This window comes from Pararge aegeria, chromosome Z (genome assembly GCF_905163445.1).
Source record: "Pararge aegeria chromosome Z, ilParAegt1.1, whole genome shotgun sequence".
NCBI lineage: Eukaryota > Metazoa > Arthropoda > Insecta > Lepidoptera > Nymphalidae > Pararge > Pararge aegeria.
The window spans coordinates 23,842,171-23,860,220 of NC_053208.1; the positions used below are offsets into that span (position 1 = coordinate 23,842,171).

At 38.6% G+C, this 18,050-nt stretch overlaps 2 protein-coding genes across 2 annotated transcripts; one reads left to right on the forward strand and one right to left on the reverse strand.

Moving 5' to 3' along the window:
- Positions 1 to 1,212: 1,212 nt before the first annotated feature.
- LOC120636304 (breast cancer anti-estrogen resistance protein 3 homolog) lies at positions 1,213 to 6,235 on the reverse strand. The gene is made up of 5 exons (XM_039907727.1): positions 6,014 to 6,235; positions 4,157 to 5,151; positions 3,354 to 3,522; positions 2,473 to 2,650; positions 1,213 to 1,575 (listed from the first exon to the last, which is right to left on the reverse strand). Exons 1-5 carry the CDS (start codon positions 6,227 to 6,229, stop codon positions 1,214 to 1,216), a joined length of 1,920 nt encoding a protein of 639 aa, XP_039763661.1. The 5' UTR covers positions 6,230 to 6,235; the 3' UTR covers position 1,213.
- Positions 6,236 to 8,779: 2,544 nt separating this feature from the next.
- On the forward strand, positions 8,780 to 16,348 carry LOC120635963 (alpha-mannosidase 2-like). Its single transcript, XM_039907175.1, has 6 exons — positions 8,780 to 8,840; positions 9,151 to 9,872; positions 11,198 to 11,290; positions 12,728 to 12,922; positions 13,486 to 13,597; positions 13,686 to 16,348. The coding sequence occupies exons 1-6, from the start codon at positions 8,780 to 8,782 to the stop codon at positions 16,346 to 16,348; spliced, it is 3,846 nt and encodes a 1,281-aa protein (XP_039763109.1).
- Positions 16,349 to 18,050: the final 1,702 nt, after the last annotated feature.

Consider the following 18,050-nt stretch of genomic DNA (forward strand, 5'->3'; position numbering starts at 1 on the left):
CCATAAAGTAAGGCCTGCTTCTATCCGCACTTGGCCAGCGTGGTGGGCTACGGCCTAAGCCCTTTTCATTCGGAGCCCCTTGCCCTGTCATGGGCCGTTAATGGGTTAATGGTGATGTTGGTTATACATTTAAGTAACAAAATTACGTAACAATACGACCAGCCAACTTTAAATTGCTTAAATTAAAAACGCACATAGCTCCCAAATGTTAGAGGTGTGTACCGGTCGAACTCGGCCCTCCGAAAGTTGAGCTGACACCTTTCACACTGGGCTATAACTATTTGTATGAATGAATAGGTACATATTCTACTGTAATGGTATACATTTATTTAAGCAACATCTGTACGTACTTCTACAATTGTTAACCATATTCGCAAAGGTAGAATAATGCATATAAGTGTTGCGTTCATATACTGAAACAGTGAGCGATTGCGGATGAAAGAATTCGCAATTTCGCACGCAATTTTAGAACACTCTTTAATATAAAAAAAAAAATCAGCACGACACAACGCTTCCCCATTGTCTGAGACACAAGACTGAGCTGAGTTGGACAATTAGCCAAGTTTTCATGAGCCACTACTTTGAAAGAGTCTGCATTTCCCTGGTCAGTGGCCAGAATAGTATAAGATTTGCTCGCTTGAAGTCGAGGACTCGTTTTCGCTTATCAAACTCTGTATCATACTATTGGACATAATATTGGACGTTGGAGTCGCAAATGCTGTACGTCTGTGTTTTGTTTTACAAACGTTTAGTCGATAAGGAATTGTAGGCAAATTTAAGTTTTAATGAAATGCAAATAAGATCCATTTTACGCTGATCTTCACGTATTTACGTACTCGAAAAGGACAGTACAGTTCTCGTAGTAGGTGCAATCCGATTCAAAATTGATGACTTTACCAACTTCGTACGTTTTGCTGAACGCAGAATTCAATATTCGATATCAGCCTTTCAGCGAGATGCGACGTTACAGTGCGTAAACATACACTCGCAGCTAACTCCCGCGAAAACATAGTTTAAATCAGACTGTACTCTGTATCAGAAATGGTTGACGAGTAAAACCAACATTGACCTTTAAATCTTTACTCGATCATTAGCCACTAGACTAAAGAGACAGTACAGAAGTTTAAAAATAGCTTAAGTACCTACTTCTATTTACTCGTACTTTTACATTGGTATGCACAGTAATAAATTATAATAAATAATAAGATCACAATCACACAGCATCATCACTATCTGGTGGTTGATTCGCCAGCTTCGTCGCCATTGCGCTTAGAATATCCGTCAGCCTTGCAAACCTCTGGTTGGGACTTGTAAGCACACCTCTCTCACCCCACAGGAAGCTTATATGGAACTCAGTCCGGAACAACTCCAGTAATATTGGATCTAACATTGGTCCGAGGGAAGACATCTCCTGTACGACTGTGCGCGCGTTCCGTTTGAACATGTCTATTTGTTGGGGGAAGTGGCGTGCTGCCTCGAGGTGAGCGGCTGTGGCGTTGAAGTCGAACTCCAAGCTGCTCATGAGACTGCTCGGGAACGTCTCGTCCGTTTGTAAGAGGCCTCCACCTTCGCCATCTGCCAATTACAATTCAACCTGCTTATTTCGTAAATCACTAGTATAAAACAAAGTCGCTTTCCGCTGTCTGTTAGTCTTATATATGCTTAGACCTTTAAAACTACGCAACGGATTTTGATGTAGTTTTTTAATAGATAGAGTGATCCAAGAGGAAGGTTTATATGAATATCTAATACATGAACAATATAGTAGACAAACACAGACAATTTTAACATGTTTGTCATGTAATGTCGTAAATAAAAACATTTTTTTGCGCTTACGCAAACGCTGGCTGAGCCCTAAAAGATAAATCAAAATAATGTAAAGGTCTATTAAAAACTGTCATGGTGTGAAATAATTGCTTATTTACATACCGATTTTAAGCAATACAGAGTTAATCCTTATGGTCCAAGAGTTAGTGAGTTAGTGTGTTTTCCAGTGCATCTACATATATTCGAGATTTTACTCTAAACCGCTACTGTTTTTTGGATCTTAAAAAGTGATATGTGGCCTTAGATTATATCTCATTATGGTCTTTGCAATTTGACAAGACGCTAACGGGTTGTTTTAATCCATAAATTGCGGGCGAAAAGCGTATAGCTACTTTTGATTTAGTTAAATACCTCTTATTTGGTTCGTTACCTCTAGATCCGGTTTTTGCCGCTTGTAAGTGGGTAAGACGCTAGATACTTACCTACTTAAAAGCGGCAAAAAACAGTTGCGAGTGGTTATCCCTAAAAAAAGACCTAAGTATGATGATACATTATGTATTAGTGTATATATCTGTATAGAAGTACACAGGTCGCTCTGTGTTTTGAGTGGCGAATTTAAGAAGTTTACCAAAATTCGCTCAAGGTGGCTAAATAAGATAACTACAAAAATTAGTTAAAACAACATGCCATGCTAAAGACACTTACCGAATAAATGAAAGCACAGCACAGACGGTATTACGTAAGGAGTGGTGGTATTCGGAGGAAGAGGATATGTCCCTTCGTTCATGTTCTTGAAACACGGCCGCAGTTTGGCCTCGAACATAAAAGCGTTGTCGGTGTACATTCGCCTTAAGATGTTCCAGGCGTTCTCTAAACATTCCACCTAGAAAATAAAAGAGATGAGGTCATAAATAAACTGCGGAAATTATTAAATATTATACCTATTTAGATTAAGTGTCTGGGTAAATCGATTGCGCTGACTAAGTACCGCTGCCCATGTTGATTTCCAGCAATTTTTAAAGTCTTTGGAGACATAAGAGGAGCCCCGATTTTCACTACTAAGCCTACCATCATAGGAAAGACGGTTTTAGAACATAGGCTGGGTATCTGCCCTTTTGGTTAGGATAGGCTCACGAATCCAGGGAGAGTCGGTGTTCTTTAACTATAGAAAAGTTTGCCAACAACGAGGCAGTTAATTTAAGGTCATGATATCTAAACTATACACGATAATGTGCATTTTTTTGTGTATATAAATCTTTACATGAGAAGGAAGGTCTTAAATGTAATTACTTTTTATTTGTATCATTTTATTCCACTTCAAGTCTAAGATATGAGCGTTCTATCGCTCATCGGTTTCTGCGAAGCATCGTACAAGAACGTTACGACGAGCGACAGCTGAAGGCTCCAGCCAGACCAGACAAGAGTAATAATGAATTTGAGCAATTTCGAACTCATGCAAACAATCCACAGCGCTGACAGCTGCGCTAGGGACCTCGTCCAAATAGTGCCCTGACTAGCGCAGCGCTCATCGACACTTGACCACTCTAGCGATAGCTAGTAATGCCACACTAACAAAATATACGTACCTGAGGCATGCAAAGACCAAACATTATGGCGGAAAATCCGTACAGGTTGCCCAAAGCAGTTTTAGTTTCAATGGCCAGCAGTATCCAGTCGTTTATAGTATCTGCCCTTTGTCTGTCTGTTTGGCAAGTTAGGACCGTCACCGCTACTAGAAGGCGAAAGGTTTCCACCCTGCAAATAACATAATTGATTAAAACATTCGCACAAACATCGTGCTTTTTCTGAAATAGCCATGACATTTTTTCACATTAGCAAAACATTTGTCTGCTATGCTGCGTAAGGAATTGCCAATGATTATGCTAAATAATCATTTACAATTCCTTACGCATTTAATTCGTACTGTATCAACATTGCAGAACTAAACTGCCCAAATAAATGGACACAAAACAAGTTCGGAAGGAGAAATATATCGAATATCAAGTTTTGGCTTAGTTAATACTGCAATTTCAGAAGCTGAAAATTTAAGTAAATAACAGATACTTTGGTATGAGTACCACAACCACATATACTACTTATCTAGTAGGTTAATTTTACATCCACACATACATCCATCCTGGATACGCAATTGATTACAAACCCTAGCAGAAAGCCTCAAAGCACACAATGTGATAATATATATTATTCCGATTGACTCATATCAATTATTGCTTAGCTAAAGCAATAATTGATATGAGTCAAGCAATAAGTAGTTGAAACTGTAGTTTAATCTTAAAGCAAATTTTTCAATCATCGCAATGACCTAACAATAAGAGTGCTCTGTGCTCGTATTTTATCAAGATAAGAATGAATGCTTTTATCACTGTACCTTTCTATGACATCTAAACGTAACAAGCGTCCCTGAGGAAGAAAACAAAGTTCTATCCCCGACGCTGTTTTATCTAGCCCTTCGATTTGTATGGAGTCGTCGAATAGGAAATGAAGGTCTATTTTCGTGAGGTGGTTTGCTAGGATACGAGGTCCCGACGTGCGCAACAACAGTTTGATAGTATGCAATGTCTCTGACTCTAACGGTTTCGTAAGATTTGCTGGAATAATCAATGACCGGAAAATTTCCAAATTTATCCTGGACTCTACGGTATAATCCAAGTTTTCTAGCTGCAATAACTTTGCTTCTGTTAGTTCGTAATCGAATTGTTGCTTTATTGTTGGAGTGTTCACCAAGTATTCCGACTCGTTCCGCGATTTATTGGGGTCACTGTGGGCAGAACTCTGGGTTGAATCCCCGGATCCGTTTCCTGAATCGGACCCAGAGACGTGGTACAGTCGGTGCAGTTCTAATCTTCGGTCGTCGGCTTTCGGACCGTCGTATCTTGCAGGCTTCGCTGGAGGGCTTGTCGGTAAATTCGCGTCCCAAGTGTTCGAGCCAGAATTCGATTCACTTGAAAATATTTTAGGGTGCTTACTAGTTTGACTTTGAATAACCCCATCGGCGCTGGCGCTTTTTCCATGTGTCACATGTTGCGCCATATCTATTGGGGTGAGAGAATGAGACCGTTGCTTTTTGAATGGCACTCGCAGTTGGGCTCCAGGTTTTGCTACGAAATGGCTGTACAAACTATACGCGTTTCCGTAATTGCTTTCTCCGATCGGAGAAACCATGGTTCCACCGTCATCGCCTGATACGAAATTGGATAATGGTACTGCACGATTTGCTGGGTACTGTATTCTGGCTCCTGAGGCGGCTGAGATCGGTTTCCCCGAGCCAACGTACGAGGTGATGAGGTCCGCCACAGTATCATACGCTTCATCTTCAAATTGATATTGAAATCGTTCGAAAACTGTTTCCGGGTGCACGACGATCTAGAAGCAAGATCTTAATTAGGTGTTTTAGAAACGATTTTATCCTTAAATTAAAAGCAAAAATCAGGCAAAGTTTTGATTTTCCTATCATAGTGGTAAGCTTTACTTATTCATCATCATATCAACCAATGGACGTCCACTGCCAGGCATAGGTCTTTTGTAGGGAGTTCCAAATACCAAGGTCCTGCGACTCGCTTGATGTCGTCCGTCTACCTCGTTGTAGGTCTGCCAATGCTGCTTTTCCGGTGCGAGGTCGCTGTTCGAGCACTTTGGAACCCCAAGCTATGAGCCCTATATGTAAGCTTGGTTCTCCGAGCTATGTGCCCTGCCACTTTAGCTTCACGACTCTTTATCCTACGTCGGTAACTCTGGTTGTGTGAGTCTAAGCCTGTTATTACTTATTATATTTTTTATTCCGCGACATCTGAGCCCTTGACTAGAAACCTCACCTGGCGATAAAGAAGGCCAAACTAAAAGTGTAGCGGGCTAACCTATTATGGGTATGCACTTATATGAAGCCTACCCCTAACTGGTTTCTACCGGAAGGTATAATTGCTACGTCGCGTTGGTGGGGTGGTAACTGGCCAAAGGGGAAGGCCTAACAGGAGCAAAGAAAATTCAGATATTGCAAATTCCCAATCCCAAAACGCCTTCGTCGGGCATTGAGCCCGAAATTCAAACTCAGCTTATAAGACCACATCGCTCATTACAGCGCCAGGGTGGGCAGGTCGTAATTAGCTGATAACTAGACCAGTCTATCTCAAAATGGGCAACTATTACCACGCTGGGAGTACTTAAGATGCGTGAAAACTTGATATTATCTAGACTTTGCGCAAATCTGTCAACAATACAAAACACATACCCTCTGTATAACGAAATGCAGATGTTGGCCGTTAGACCGACAACTGAGCACGTAGTTATCGGGCTGCGAAGAAGAGTCTCGTACGAGAAACTGGCGATCTTGTTGTAAGAGGTTTTCTGCTGCACCCCTGCTAAGAGCCCCGTGGTACCAGCCATGGGAGATAATCTGTTCCGACGAGAGTGATAGCTCCCACTCCAGCAGGCCAGATGTCGTCATTGCACTCGTCTCCTTAAAACAAGCAACAGTGTAACACCTTAAGATTTCGTTTGTTTACAACAGTTGTTTGGTAACACTAAAAGAGAGACGGAAGATAAATTTGCCCGGCTCTATGTGACCTATGGCTACCTATTCTATATGTTATTCTGTTAATGAAAGATAAAAATAATGTCCACTCGTAATAATGGCAGTGATCAGTGCCGGATTAACAGCGTAGCAAGAGTAGCAATTGCTACGGGCCCCGCATATTTAATACCGCTTTTCTCTGCCTGACTGACTGACTGACAGACAGACAGACAGACACGCACACGCACACGCACACAGGGCATCGCCTATAGTAATTTACTACACTATTAATTACCCACGAAATTGTAACCTATTACGAATTTGTACGAATTAAAAACTACCTATACGTTATTCTCGAGTAAACAATACCCACGTACACCTTATAATAAAAAGACGTTGACCAGTAAGTGGGCAGAGTTTAGGCCCTAGGCAGGCATACAGCTAGTATTATTTTTTATATGTTCCTTTTGAGTAATATATAACAATTTAAAAAATCTACCACCGATAGCCAGTGCTTGTTTACATGTATGGCAAGCACGCCAGTCTAACCTAGTTCAACTTATCCACACGAAACAGGATACTCACCATAATTTATATGTTAATTCCTGCACTAAACTTTTAATTTTATGTACGGGCCTTTCTACGATTGCATTTTAAAATCAGGCATACGAAACGTCACTGGGTGGGTTTCCGTCAACAACTGAGGGTTGGCCCGATCGATAATACACACCCTTCTTTCTAATGTTGGCAGAAGAAAGGGAGTAACTTCGCAATGAACTTTCGCGCATGCGTGAATAACTGAGTGTTATACCTATACACAGCTATAAAACACGTATCCAAATACTAGGTAGGTACCTCTATACTGTAAATTTTTAGGAATCCCCTAGGTACCCTTAGAAAGAACCCTTAGGTTTTGCATTTAATAAACTTCCAATAGGTCACATAATTTTGAAATTATCGCAAGTCAAAAAATCTAATGGAATTTAACCTAAAAAAAAGCACACATCTTTTTTTAATATAATACACATAAATACTTATAATATTATACCCAGACACTGAAAATAATTCATGTTCATCATACAAATATTTTTCCAGTTGTGGGAATCATACCCACGGCCTTGGACGCAGAAAGCGCGGTCGCTGCCCACTGCGCAAACGGGCTGTCTGAAAAAAACATTTTATAAACTACACCGAAAATATCTGTGGAATTATACCTAAATTGAATGCCAAACATCTTCTGAATACTGCTCCTATGGGACGCTTCGTCGCGGGTTACAGCTAGTATTCAATACATTTAATAAATTACACTAGCTTCGCTTCGCGTCTACGCGCGTTTTAATGGGTCTAACTGTATTGGGTGGTAAGCGCAATAGATTTAAAAAGATGAAATAAAGTCCATTTCCTATGACGGTGCACGGTTGACTTTGATCGTAGGTACAAGTGTCATATGTCCTAAGTGAAGAAGAAATAAGTACAAGGTTTTTAAGTCTTAAGTACGTTCTTACTTACCTACCTCATCTTCAGCCGGCATAGGTCATACTTAGGTGAGAGGGTTTAAGGTACTCTAGGAGACCCAACACCCTACCATCAAACTACTACCCCGGGTTTGCGGGCTGCCTGCCTAATCGTGACGTTACCTTAACCGTAACCAAAAAAATATCAAAAAATTATGGTAAATTTTGTATGATTTAAAGTTTCTTTCGGTGAATGTAGGTGACCTACAAAATGGAACTGATGACCTAGAAATTAAGTCAGATACTTATCTAATACGATTTCTTAAAAATCATAAGAATAATGCCAGCTTTAACTAAACCAAAACCGAATCCCTAATGTTTTTGTCTTTAAAAAAGCGTTTCACCAACTCTTAGGTGGACGTGGACTCTATTCGTGGACGATTTATGTATGCCTAGGACTCTATTGAGATTAGGCATTACCTATTTAGGCATAGCCTTGTGCGCCTTTACTGAAAACGGGCATAAGTTTGTCTAGAAAACGTAGAATGCATGTTGCGCATGCCACGAGTATGGCACATAGCTTGGGAAACCGATGGACATTGGGGTTTCAAGAATACCAAGGTGCTGGAGTGACGATCTGGCGTTGGAAAGCGCAGTTTTAGACACAAGGTGAACAGTCGACGTAAAACCTATCGCAGGGAGTCGCCCTTCAAAATATCAGCGGACGTCCCGTGGTTGAGAAGATGAGCACACACAGTTTAGATCAACTTCTGTCACATCATTTGTTTTGTATGAATACATATATGAACAAAACCAGTTGATACTCTCTCAGAAAAGTAGCTTTAGTTCTAGATTAAAGTATTAGTATAATCACCTCACAACACAGACGAAAATGTATGAACGTATGCGTGTTAACGTATGGTCTATTTGCATTAAGAAAGTTCGTGATTGCTGTTTTGTAATCGACACATTTCCTTTGCAAATGTCAATAGTGTAAATGTTTTTATTCGGGTCGATTGATACGTGAATCATGCATTCAGCATTAAACCAGTGCACAAAGACATCAATGCTGCACACAAGATGTAAAGCATGTACGTACGGCGGACATAATAAAAAAACAATTCGTGTAATGTAATGCTTTATTGATGGTTCGTTGTTTAAACATCCCTAGTGGTATAAAACTACCAATACACGATAACAGTTGCCTTCCGACTTGCTGTTAGTAACATGAATCTTAAGTTGAGAGGAGTATATTGGAAAATATATTTTTTCATACTATTCTTAACAATTTTTGAAAATCAATGTTACGAAAAAAGTAATACGTGGTATTTTAAAATTATACTAATCTTACAACCAATTAATTTCTCGAAGGTGACGTTAATGTTTATCTTTATTTTACAGCATTGCGAAAAATTGTACGAAACCAATCAAAAATGGTCCAAAGACCATTCAGTGAATCCAACACCGGACAAGATTTGAAGAATTTAAAGCACGTGGTCGTTTACCCAGGGTATGCTCAAATAAAATCAATTGTTCACAAAATGCAACGTCCCAAAATGTCCACAATCTTTGCATCCGCAGATATGGGCAGAAGTAAAACAATGTTTTCCAGGACGAATATAGCTAGAAACGAAATTTTGCACCCTTACGACATACGACCAGCAAGGTACGCCATTACTGATGCTTTAGAGCGAAGCGGACACGATGTCAATACAAATAATTTGGAAGAAATAGCACCAAACTCTCACAAAATACCGTCGTCAAATTTTTTTCCAACGATAGAGGAAAAGATTTCCCATAGTATGGAACAAGAGTTAATGATAAAAGATAGTTCTGATGTAATATTTGATAAACCAGTAATTAATGAGAGTAGTCTTCTTGTTCAAAGTATCGTTTCTAGTACAGAAAATATACACTCAGGAGAGGAAACAAGTGTTAATGAAAATTTAACAAGTTCCCTTTACGATACAGATTTTAAAACAGGCCTATTTTACGAAAAAGGTTCAACAAAAGTGAGTAGCAATAATAATCAGTCTTTAATTAAACCACTTGCTTGCGCGGAATTTAATGAAGCCAAAGCGGATATCGATGCTCAAGAAAAATTTACGGAGTTTGACATTGAGGTACGTACGTATTTATGATTTAGATTTAGAAGTAGTAGGAATGTATCATGATTCAAATCATCGTCATCATCATTTGCCAAGCTAAAATTCGGCTGGGCACTCTAATGGAGCCTTTGCTACACCATGAATTATGAATAACTATACTTTAATTGGGTTTTATTAGTCCACCAATCCGCACTGGGCCAGCACGGCGGACTAGCCGTAACCCCTTCTAATTGTGGCTCGTGCCCTGTAGTGGTCCGGTAATGGGTTGACATGATGATGATACTTCAGGGTTTTATTAAATTCTAGTCCTTCCGCGTGTCTCTGCTCCTATCAATGTGGTGTTATCTTCCTCAAGATTTGGGATATCAAATGCAAAAAATTCTTTTCGAATCCAACTGGTACCTACATTCCCAGATTAGTGCGTTGACAAAAGAAGAGTAAAATATACAAACAAAATAACCAATTACATATTATTTTGTGCCTTTTGGAGTTGAGACTTTGGGACCGTGGGGTCCGGAAGCAAGAGCTCTTTTCAAAGAATTATCGAAAAGGGTTATCGAGTCTACCAGTGATCACAGAGCGGGCAGTTACCTTGGCCAACAAATTAGTTTGGCCATCCAAAGGGGCAATGCTGCCAGCATCTTTGGAACTGTGCCTCGCTGCGGTAGTTTCGAGGACGTTTTAGATTTTATTTAGTTTTAAATAGTTTATTTTAGGTTATATTTATAAAACAATTATTTTCAAGGAAAGCTTGAAAATAACCAAACTCTTCAGCTTTATTATTACTTAGATATTTGTAAAGCGGTTATAGCCTAATTGTAACCCTTCAGCTTCCCTTGCCGGGGAACCGAGTACGACCCCCAGCAAGCGCACTTCATACTTCTCACAGTATTGTTTGTTTGAATACATTATTGCACACACAAATTTTATATAAAGTAAACACACATATTACAAAAGTAACAGAATAGAAAATGGGGCGTGCAAAGGCGGTCTTATAGCTAAAGCGATCTCTTCCAGAAGTTCCAGGCAACCTTTGACACTAGGAAAGACGTTGCCCATTATGTTACCAACCCGCACTTGGCCAGCGTGGTGGACTCAGTGGCGTGCATAAGATTTTTGATTGGGGTAGGCACAAAGTAGGAAGATGGCATCAAAGGGGTAAATGCTCTTCCTATACGAGCTTTTTAAATATTCCCGGGTAGGCAGTGCTTTTTGCTTGTATGAAGTGCAAACCGCTGGGTGGACTAGGCATAAACCCTTCTAAAACTGTGTGCCTTGTGTGGGCCTGTATTGGTTTGATAATGACACGATATTTATAAAGAATAGCGGCTTTATTCCAGCCACCATGGATTGCCAACAAACGTTTCTGGAACTATGTCTACGATAATCGTTATGAGACTCTTATGAGAAACGCCAAGTGGCCTCCACTAAAAGTAAGTTATTAAAAATTAAAACATTTTTAACAGAATTAACATCGGTGTGTGTATGCAACGTGAAAATGAAAACCGAAATATTACTTCCCAGGCTTTAGAGGTACATTAATGTCTCTGAGACTTATTTGTGAATCCGAAACGTTAATAGTTTTTGAGTAGGTAAACCGCTGGTATAATTTTTACGAAAATAAATCAGATAAAGCCCTAACATCACACACAAAATTTAAGTGCGTCTAACGTCGCGTAGTGTAGGTATTATGCGCGTGTTGGTATTTTCTTTTCAATAGGGTTGTCACAAGTAAAAACTGAGAAAGTTTTGAATTAGTTTGTATGGAAAAATGAATATGTTTCTTTTCATTTCATAATTTTACAAGGCTCCTTATAAAATATACTTATGCAGCCTTCAAGGGTATTTCGTAATTCCGTTGCGCGTTGTATATGTATTATTATATGATCCGCTCTGAATCAAGCTTTTTATATGAATTACCAAGAACTATCACTCAATCGACAGTCTGCGGATTAAGGACACGTCGTTTTACCTGATACGAGCACTGGAGCTTGTGTTGTTTACAAATGGGGTTCCGCTTATTTTTAACCGACAAAAGTCGTATAAATCGATTGACATTTTTTCTTGGTTAGAAACTTTACCCATCCCAAGTTGTCTCATTTGTTTCATCGGGTGAAGATTTTTGAAGGAATCCTGGAGAAGGGAACTAATCAAATATTGTTGCGTCACCGATAACTATTTAAATATATTTTTAAGTAACAAGTAAAAAGCAGCATTTGGTTAGATGAAACTGATGATGAAGACTACGGATGGCCACCGGAACTTTACATCATCGTCATCAAGCCTCGTCTCTCGTAAGAAAGATGGTTTCAGAGCATTGAAAGCCCACCAACTACCCTGCTCCAATGCGGGTTGGTAGGCTTTAACCACAATTAAGTGATAATAACCGAAACCGAAGTTTTACGTGCTCTCCGAGGCACGGGGGTTGACACCGCCAACTTCCTAACTCCGGGGTGGTACCGAAAATTCTTTAATACAAAATCAACGATACGTTATATAATTAAGCCCGACCCGGGATTCGAATCCAGGCCCTCGGGATCCTTAGTTGAACATACTAACCACTTACCTCAACAACGAGGCGGTTGGTCCGGAACTACACAATAAGTTAAAGTAGAAAGTAAATGTAGAAAATTACTGGTACTTTCGTTGATATAAAAATAAATAAATATAATCTATATATTTATGATCTATACTTAGTAATATTCTACATTTTACATGGCACCGACTTAATAATGTTGCGGAAAATATTAATTTCTTATTTTTTAAGTTGCATAGGTCTAAGTTAAACTGGATTTATAATTTCTTATTTTTTAGTTACGTCTGTTCTTTTTTATTACAAAACAAAAAAAAAACACGCTTTTTTGTTACAGGTGATATTAATACCACGGTCACATGTTAACTCAATTTGGAAGCAATCGTTTGAAAACCTCCACAAGAATTCCGCGCGCAAAATTATATCGAATATGGTTAAAAAACTGCAGTTTTACACAAATTTAACATTCTCTTGGAACGAGGTGTCTCATTTGAGTCAGTGGTGGCAAAGAGCTAGCCAAAAAAGCCGAACGGTAGGTGAAGATTCTTTTCGTGTTCAAAACTTTTTTTATGGTCAAACAAGGACTTCGTGATATCTGTTTATTTACCTGCATGGAGCAATCTGACCTCAGAGCTTTTGCAGGAAATGACTGCGCCATGCTTCCTGCAAAAGCTTTCAGGTTGAAAAATACCAGATTTTGATATATTGAGAAAATTATACTGTGTAAAGTATAAATTGTAATGTTTCGCTAAATAAATATTTACGTATTCTAAACAGGCAGTCACAGAGTTAAGAACATACAGAACCCTCAATCGGCCTCTATTGCATGCATTGTGTCCAAAAACAGTGAAATCTCCCCACACACCCGCTGAAAGTCGCTAGCTCACAAGCTTTTTATTTATCCCGTTTCATGGTAAACGGTACATTATAGTTAAAATAATTACTGTCAACTGCTGAATAGAATGAACTGACTAATCATCTGTTCGAGAAACACTACTAAAGTAGGTTTTCGTTGTTTCAATATTAGTCGTGTACACGGTTTCTGTGTGTTCTTATTTCTGTGTAGGGAGTAATGTAAAAGAAAAATTTTTAAAGGCACTCCGCAAGCTGCTTGAAGAGGGAAGACTAGAGATAACAACCGGTTTATGGGTGGAAACAGATGAGGCAACTTCACATTTATTCGGGATTGTGCATCAACTGATTGAGGGTAACTTGTAAAATTACCATTAGAGCACAATGACTTTGTCAAATCCATTCAATTTAACGCTTATTATAAACGATTCCCTTCATTTTAGGTCACCAATGGCTACTGTATAATTTAAACTATTCACCGGAGGTAGCCTGGCTGACTAACAGTGTGGCACATAGTCCTACTCTGCCATACCTTTTGTCTGCATCGGGAATATCGAATCTAGTTGTTACAAATTTGCATTTCTCCTGGCAACAATACCTCACCGAGTACCAGTATACCGATTTCATTTGGATTCAAAGTTGGGATACCGATAAAACCGCTCATACAAACCTCAACGGATTCTTAAACAGGATTGGCAACGATCGGTTACCAAAGCACTCTGTTATCACCCACTTTTTACCATTCAATTCTGACGACTACAGCGCATGCGGCCCTCAAGGTGAAACATGTGAAACGGATTTCAATTTTGTTGATCATACCAACAATCAAGATATCAATACATTTAATGTTAAAGAAAAATCTGAGAGATTGTTAGAACAATATTCTAAAACAGGCACAACGTCTCCTCAGAATGTCGTTATATCGCCAATGGGACGTGAATGTAGCTACGAATCCCAGACTGAATTTGACTTCCAGTACAACAACTATCAGAAAATTGCAGATTACGTAAACATTAATCATGAAATTTACAAGGCTACGATTGAATTTGGAACGAGTAAGGATTATTTTGAAAGTATACTATCAAAGCAAAACAGTTTCCCTACTTTAAAAGGTGACTTTCTTAATTTTGCTGATATCAGTGATGGTAGTCCCGCATATTGGACTGGTTACTTTACTACGCGACCGCAGTTTAAAACTGTTTTGAGGCGTCTTCACTCAACTTTACGTAGTGCCGAAATTCTGTTTGCATTCGCTCTCAATCTTAATGCTTTTCAATCGTACAGAGTTTCAACATTATATGAACCTTTACTTAATGCTCGGGAGGCAGTCGCTCGTCTTCAAGACCGCAATGTTGTAGGTGGCACATTAACAGCCAAAGCACTGAGTTATGCGCAACAGCAAATAATAAACACTGCTAGAGACTGTTGGTACATTCAAGAGACTGCCGTAAGTTTACTTAGTTCCCATCCAACTCAAAACGAGACGTATCTCGAGAAGTACATTTATAAGGAAGGAGAGTTTATAACTTCCTATAAATCAGTAACACCGGGGGACCAAGTATATGTGTTCAACTCACTAAATCATGAGAGAGTCGAAGTTGTGGAACTCGTCACTAGACACCCGAATGTAAGAATCGTAGATCATAAGGGAAAAGTGGTGCAAATCCAAATAAACCCAGTGTGGAAGTTTGGTTTTGAAAAGGTAATTAGGATTTCAAGTCAATTTTTTAAGGTCTCTTTCGTAGCCAGCGTCCCGCCGTTGGCGTTTTTATTGTTCAAAATTGAAGGAATTCGCCATGCCATGGATAATGCTGCTACAATTTATTGCACGTCGTGTATCATCGACAAAGTTGATGATGATTCTGACTTTTTGTTCAACGTGCGCTCATTAGAGACAGGCGATATACAACTGGAAAATTATAAGCATCGACTTACTATTGATGAATACACAGGACTTTTAAAAAGCGTTACTCAAAAATCCACGTTAGAAAAACTTATAGTTATAGATTTTGGCGCATTTAAAAGTGCTAATGATCATTCTGGTATGTTTTTGTTTAACACTAATATTTCACAACCTATAGAAGACATATTATCGCCATTCCTGCAAAATTCGAAATCAAAGATCATCATAATAGTATCGGGACAGATTACTACTGAACTGACTGTTCTTTACGGAAGTTTTTTACATCATACTATTAAAATATTTAACCTTAGGAACAGTCCTCTCTCTGATGTCATAGCATTGAGCACAAGAGTGGACTTCAATGCAGAGGCTAAACATAGGGAAATGGATGTGTTTATGTCCATTCAAACGGATATCAGTAACGGCCAGCCTCCAGAAATATACATTGACAATAACGGTTTTCAACAAACAGCACGTGCTATCAACGTGAGTAGGCGAGTTGAATCAAATGTATATCCTTTTACGAGCATTGCATACATACAGGATCACAAAACTAGGTTAACTCTCGTCACTGATCACGCTCAAGGTGTTACAGTTTTACAAGAGGGTCAGATAGTACTGATGCTGGACCGGAGCGTGCATTCCGATGATAATCGAGGGTCAAACGAGGCAATTGCTGAAAACAGCGCTACCATCCACACCCACTACCTGTTATTGGATAACTTAATTGAGCCGATAAATAACTACGACGAAAGCATATTTAGAAGTAATTTTAAACTGCCCAGTCATACAGCATTGTATTTGGCAAACACTGTGAATTACAATTTGGATATTTACTTCATTGATGCAAATAGAACTCATCTATGTCATTATGCGTTTATGCCTTTAATTAAAACATCATTTCCCTGTGACGTGACGTTGATAAATTATAGGGCAGTTTTGAATAGAGGGATCCCAGAGAGATATATACCTAATTCTGCTTTAATGACGCTGCACAGACAAATGTTCTGCTGTTTAGTAGAGAGTGAAAATAAGCCTCAATGCAGCGGAGATAGTTCTCTGAAATTGGACAATATCTTCCGTAAAGTCAGAGCAGTGTACCAGACCAACTTGGTGGGTACGACCGAAGGCGTATCTGTAAACGTATTGAATAAAAATAATTTTCCCCCCATGGAATTGACAACATTGCGTTTTTATTTTTAAGTTTGAAAAATATATATAAAAATAATAACTTATAAATAGCTTTTTTTTTTATTTTATTCACGATCTACGGTATTTCTGGCAGGTCCAGGCTTTACTGTGTAATATTGGTTTGTATTAAAGTAGTTACGAATATATTTTCATTGCCTACGTATATACCCCATACCCCACAATCTAATAACTGTCTGGTGGCTAGTGTGACCTGCGACCTTCCTACCGAAAAAGACGTCCCGCCAAACGATAATGCGTAGAATCTGGCAATGTATTGCACGACTGCATGCGAAGCAAAAATTTTTTTCGCCTCATTTCGGCGGCTATTTTTATTATTATAGCCTTGTTAGTTCACGGAATCAAGATATTTTGCATACTATTGTCGAGATAATTTAATGGAGATTAATTCCATACTTTTAAAAAAATGATTTACTGCAACAGAATTGAAAAAAAACACCAAAATAGGTCAAAACACTTTCCTGTCCGTCATGTGTGAAACCCGAAAACACTCTAACTTGTGAAAAAATCCATTATTTGAATTAATTTTTTTTTTTTTTAATTCTAATCGACGATTGTAGGTCACTGAATGCGAATGATTAATTAATTCAGTGTAGTTTAATTGCAATTAATAAAAAACGAAAACTGCAAGACTGTATATCTATATATATCCATGTAAAATTAATATGGATGGTGATATATCTATATCTATAGATATTATGTGCATTTTATTCCACCAGGGGCGCCTGTGCATCACTTTACTAGTACAGCTGTTTTAAAATTATGTTTTTTTCTTTTTTTTTTTTTTTTTTTCAATATTTGATAATTAAATGAGCATTATGAGTCGTGCACTTTTGGATTTTCCAAATTTTTTGTTAAATATAAATGCGTTACCCCTAGCATGTTAGACTGGTTCGTACCATCTTAGACTGGTCTGCATCATCCCACCTGCAGGTCTACCACAGGCAGAAGACAAAAACTATATCCCCCGATTTTATCACTTGAAAGGGGATATAATTAACGTGTCCACCTGCTAATGCACGGGAACATGGAATAGGAGAAGTTTACCCCCGTTTATTATTACACATATATTATTTGGATATTATTTCCACTTGGGCGTCATTGCTATGAGAGTTGATAAGGCTGTGGGAGAAGTTAAATTTTTATCCTTCCCCCGGGGAGATAGTTGTCTCCTACCCATGCTAGCGGTGCTGGTGAGATTCCAGTATAGGGCTAACTTATGGTAAGTAAAAAATAGAATGACGTCCCACTACGGGGCCAAGAGTTTTTAGTCGGCGGGACAACGCCAATTTTATTGTTGACATTTTGCTCCAGAATTATAATCCTTATTTGTGGGCTGTCAAGGTATGCCAAATAAACTAATACGATAAAACAGTTATAAGCGATAAGGCTGTTTAAGAGAATTTTCTCGACAGAAAACCAATACCTAACAATTATTCGACCTAGAAATTTAACCTTGTACCATTTCATCCGTACCTTGTTAATAATACTGAACTACTGCTTACCAACTAAGCAACCGTGCTTAATATTACTAATGGTAACTTGCTTTTATATTCGTTTGAAATAGATACTATTATTATATAGTTTGATATAGTATATTGTCTGAGAAAGGTACAGAAATCCTTTGTGGGGATGGGTATATGCTTTTATGACATGATACCGAAGGTAATAAAATAAATAAATATATGTGTCGTAG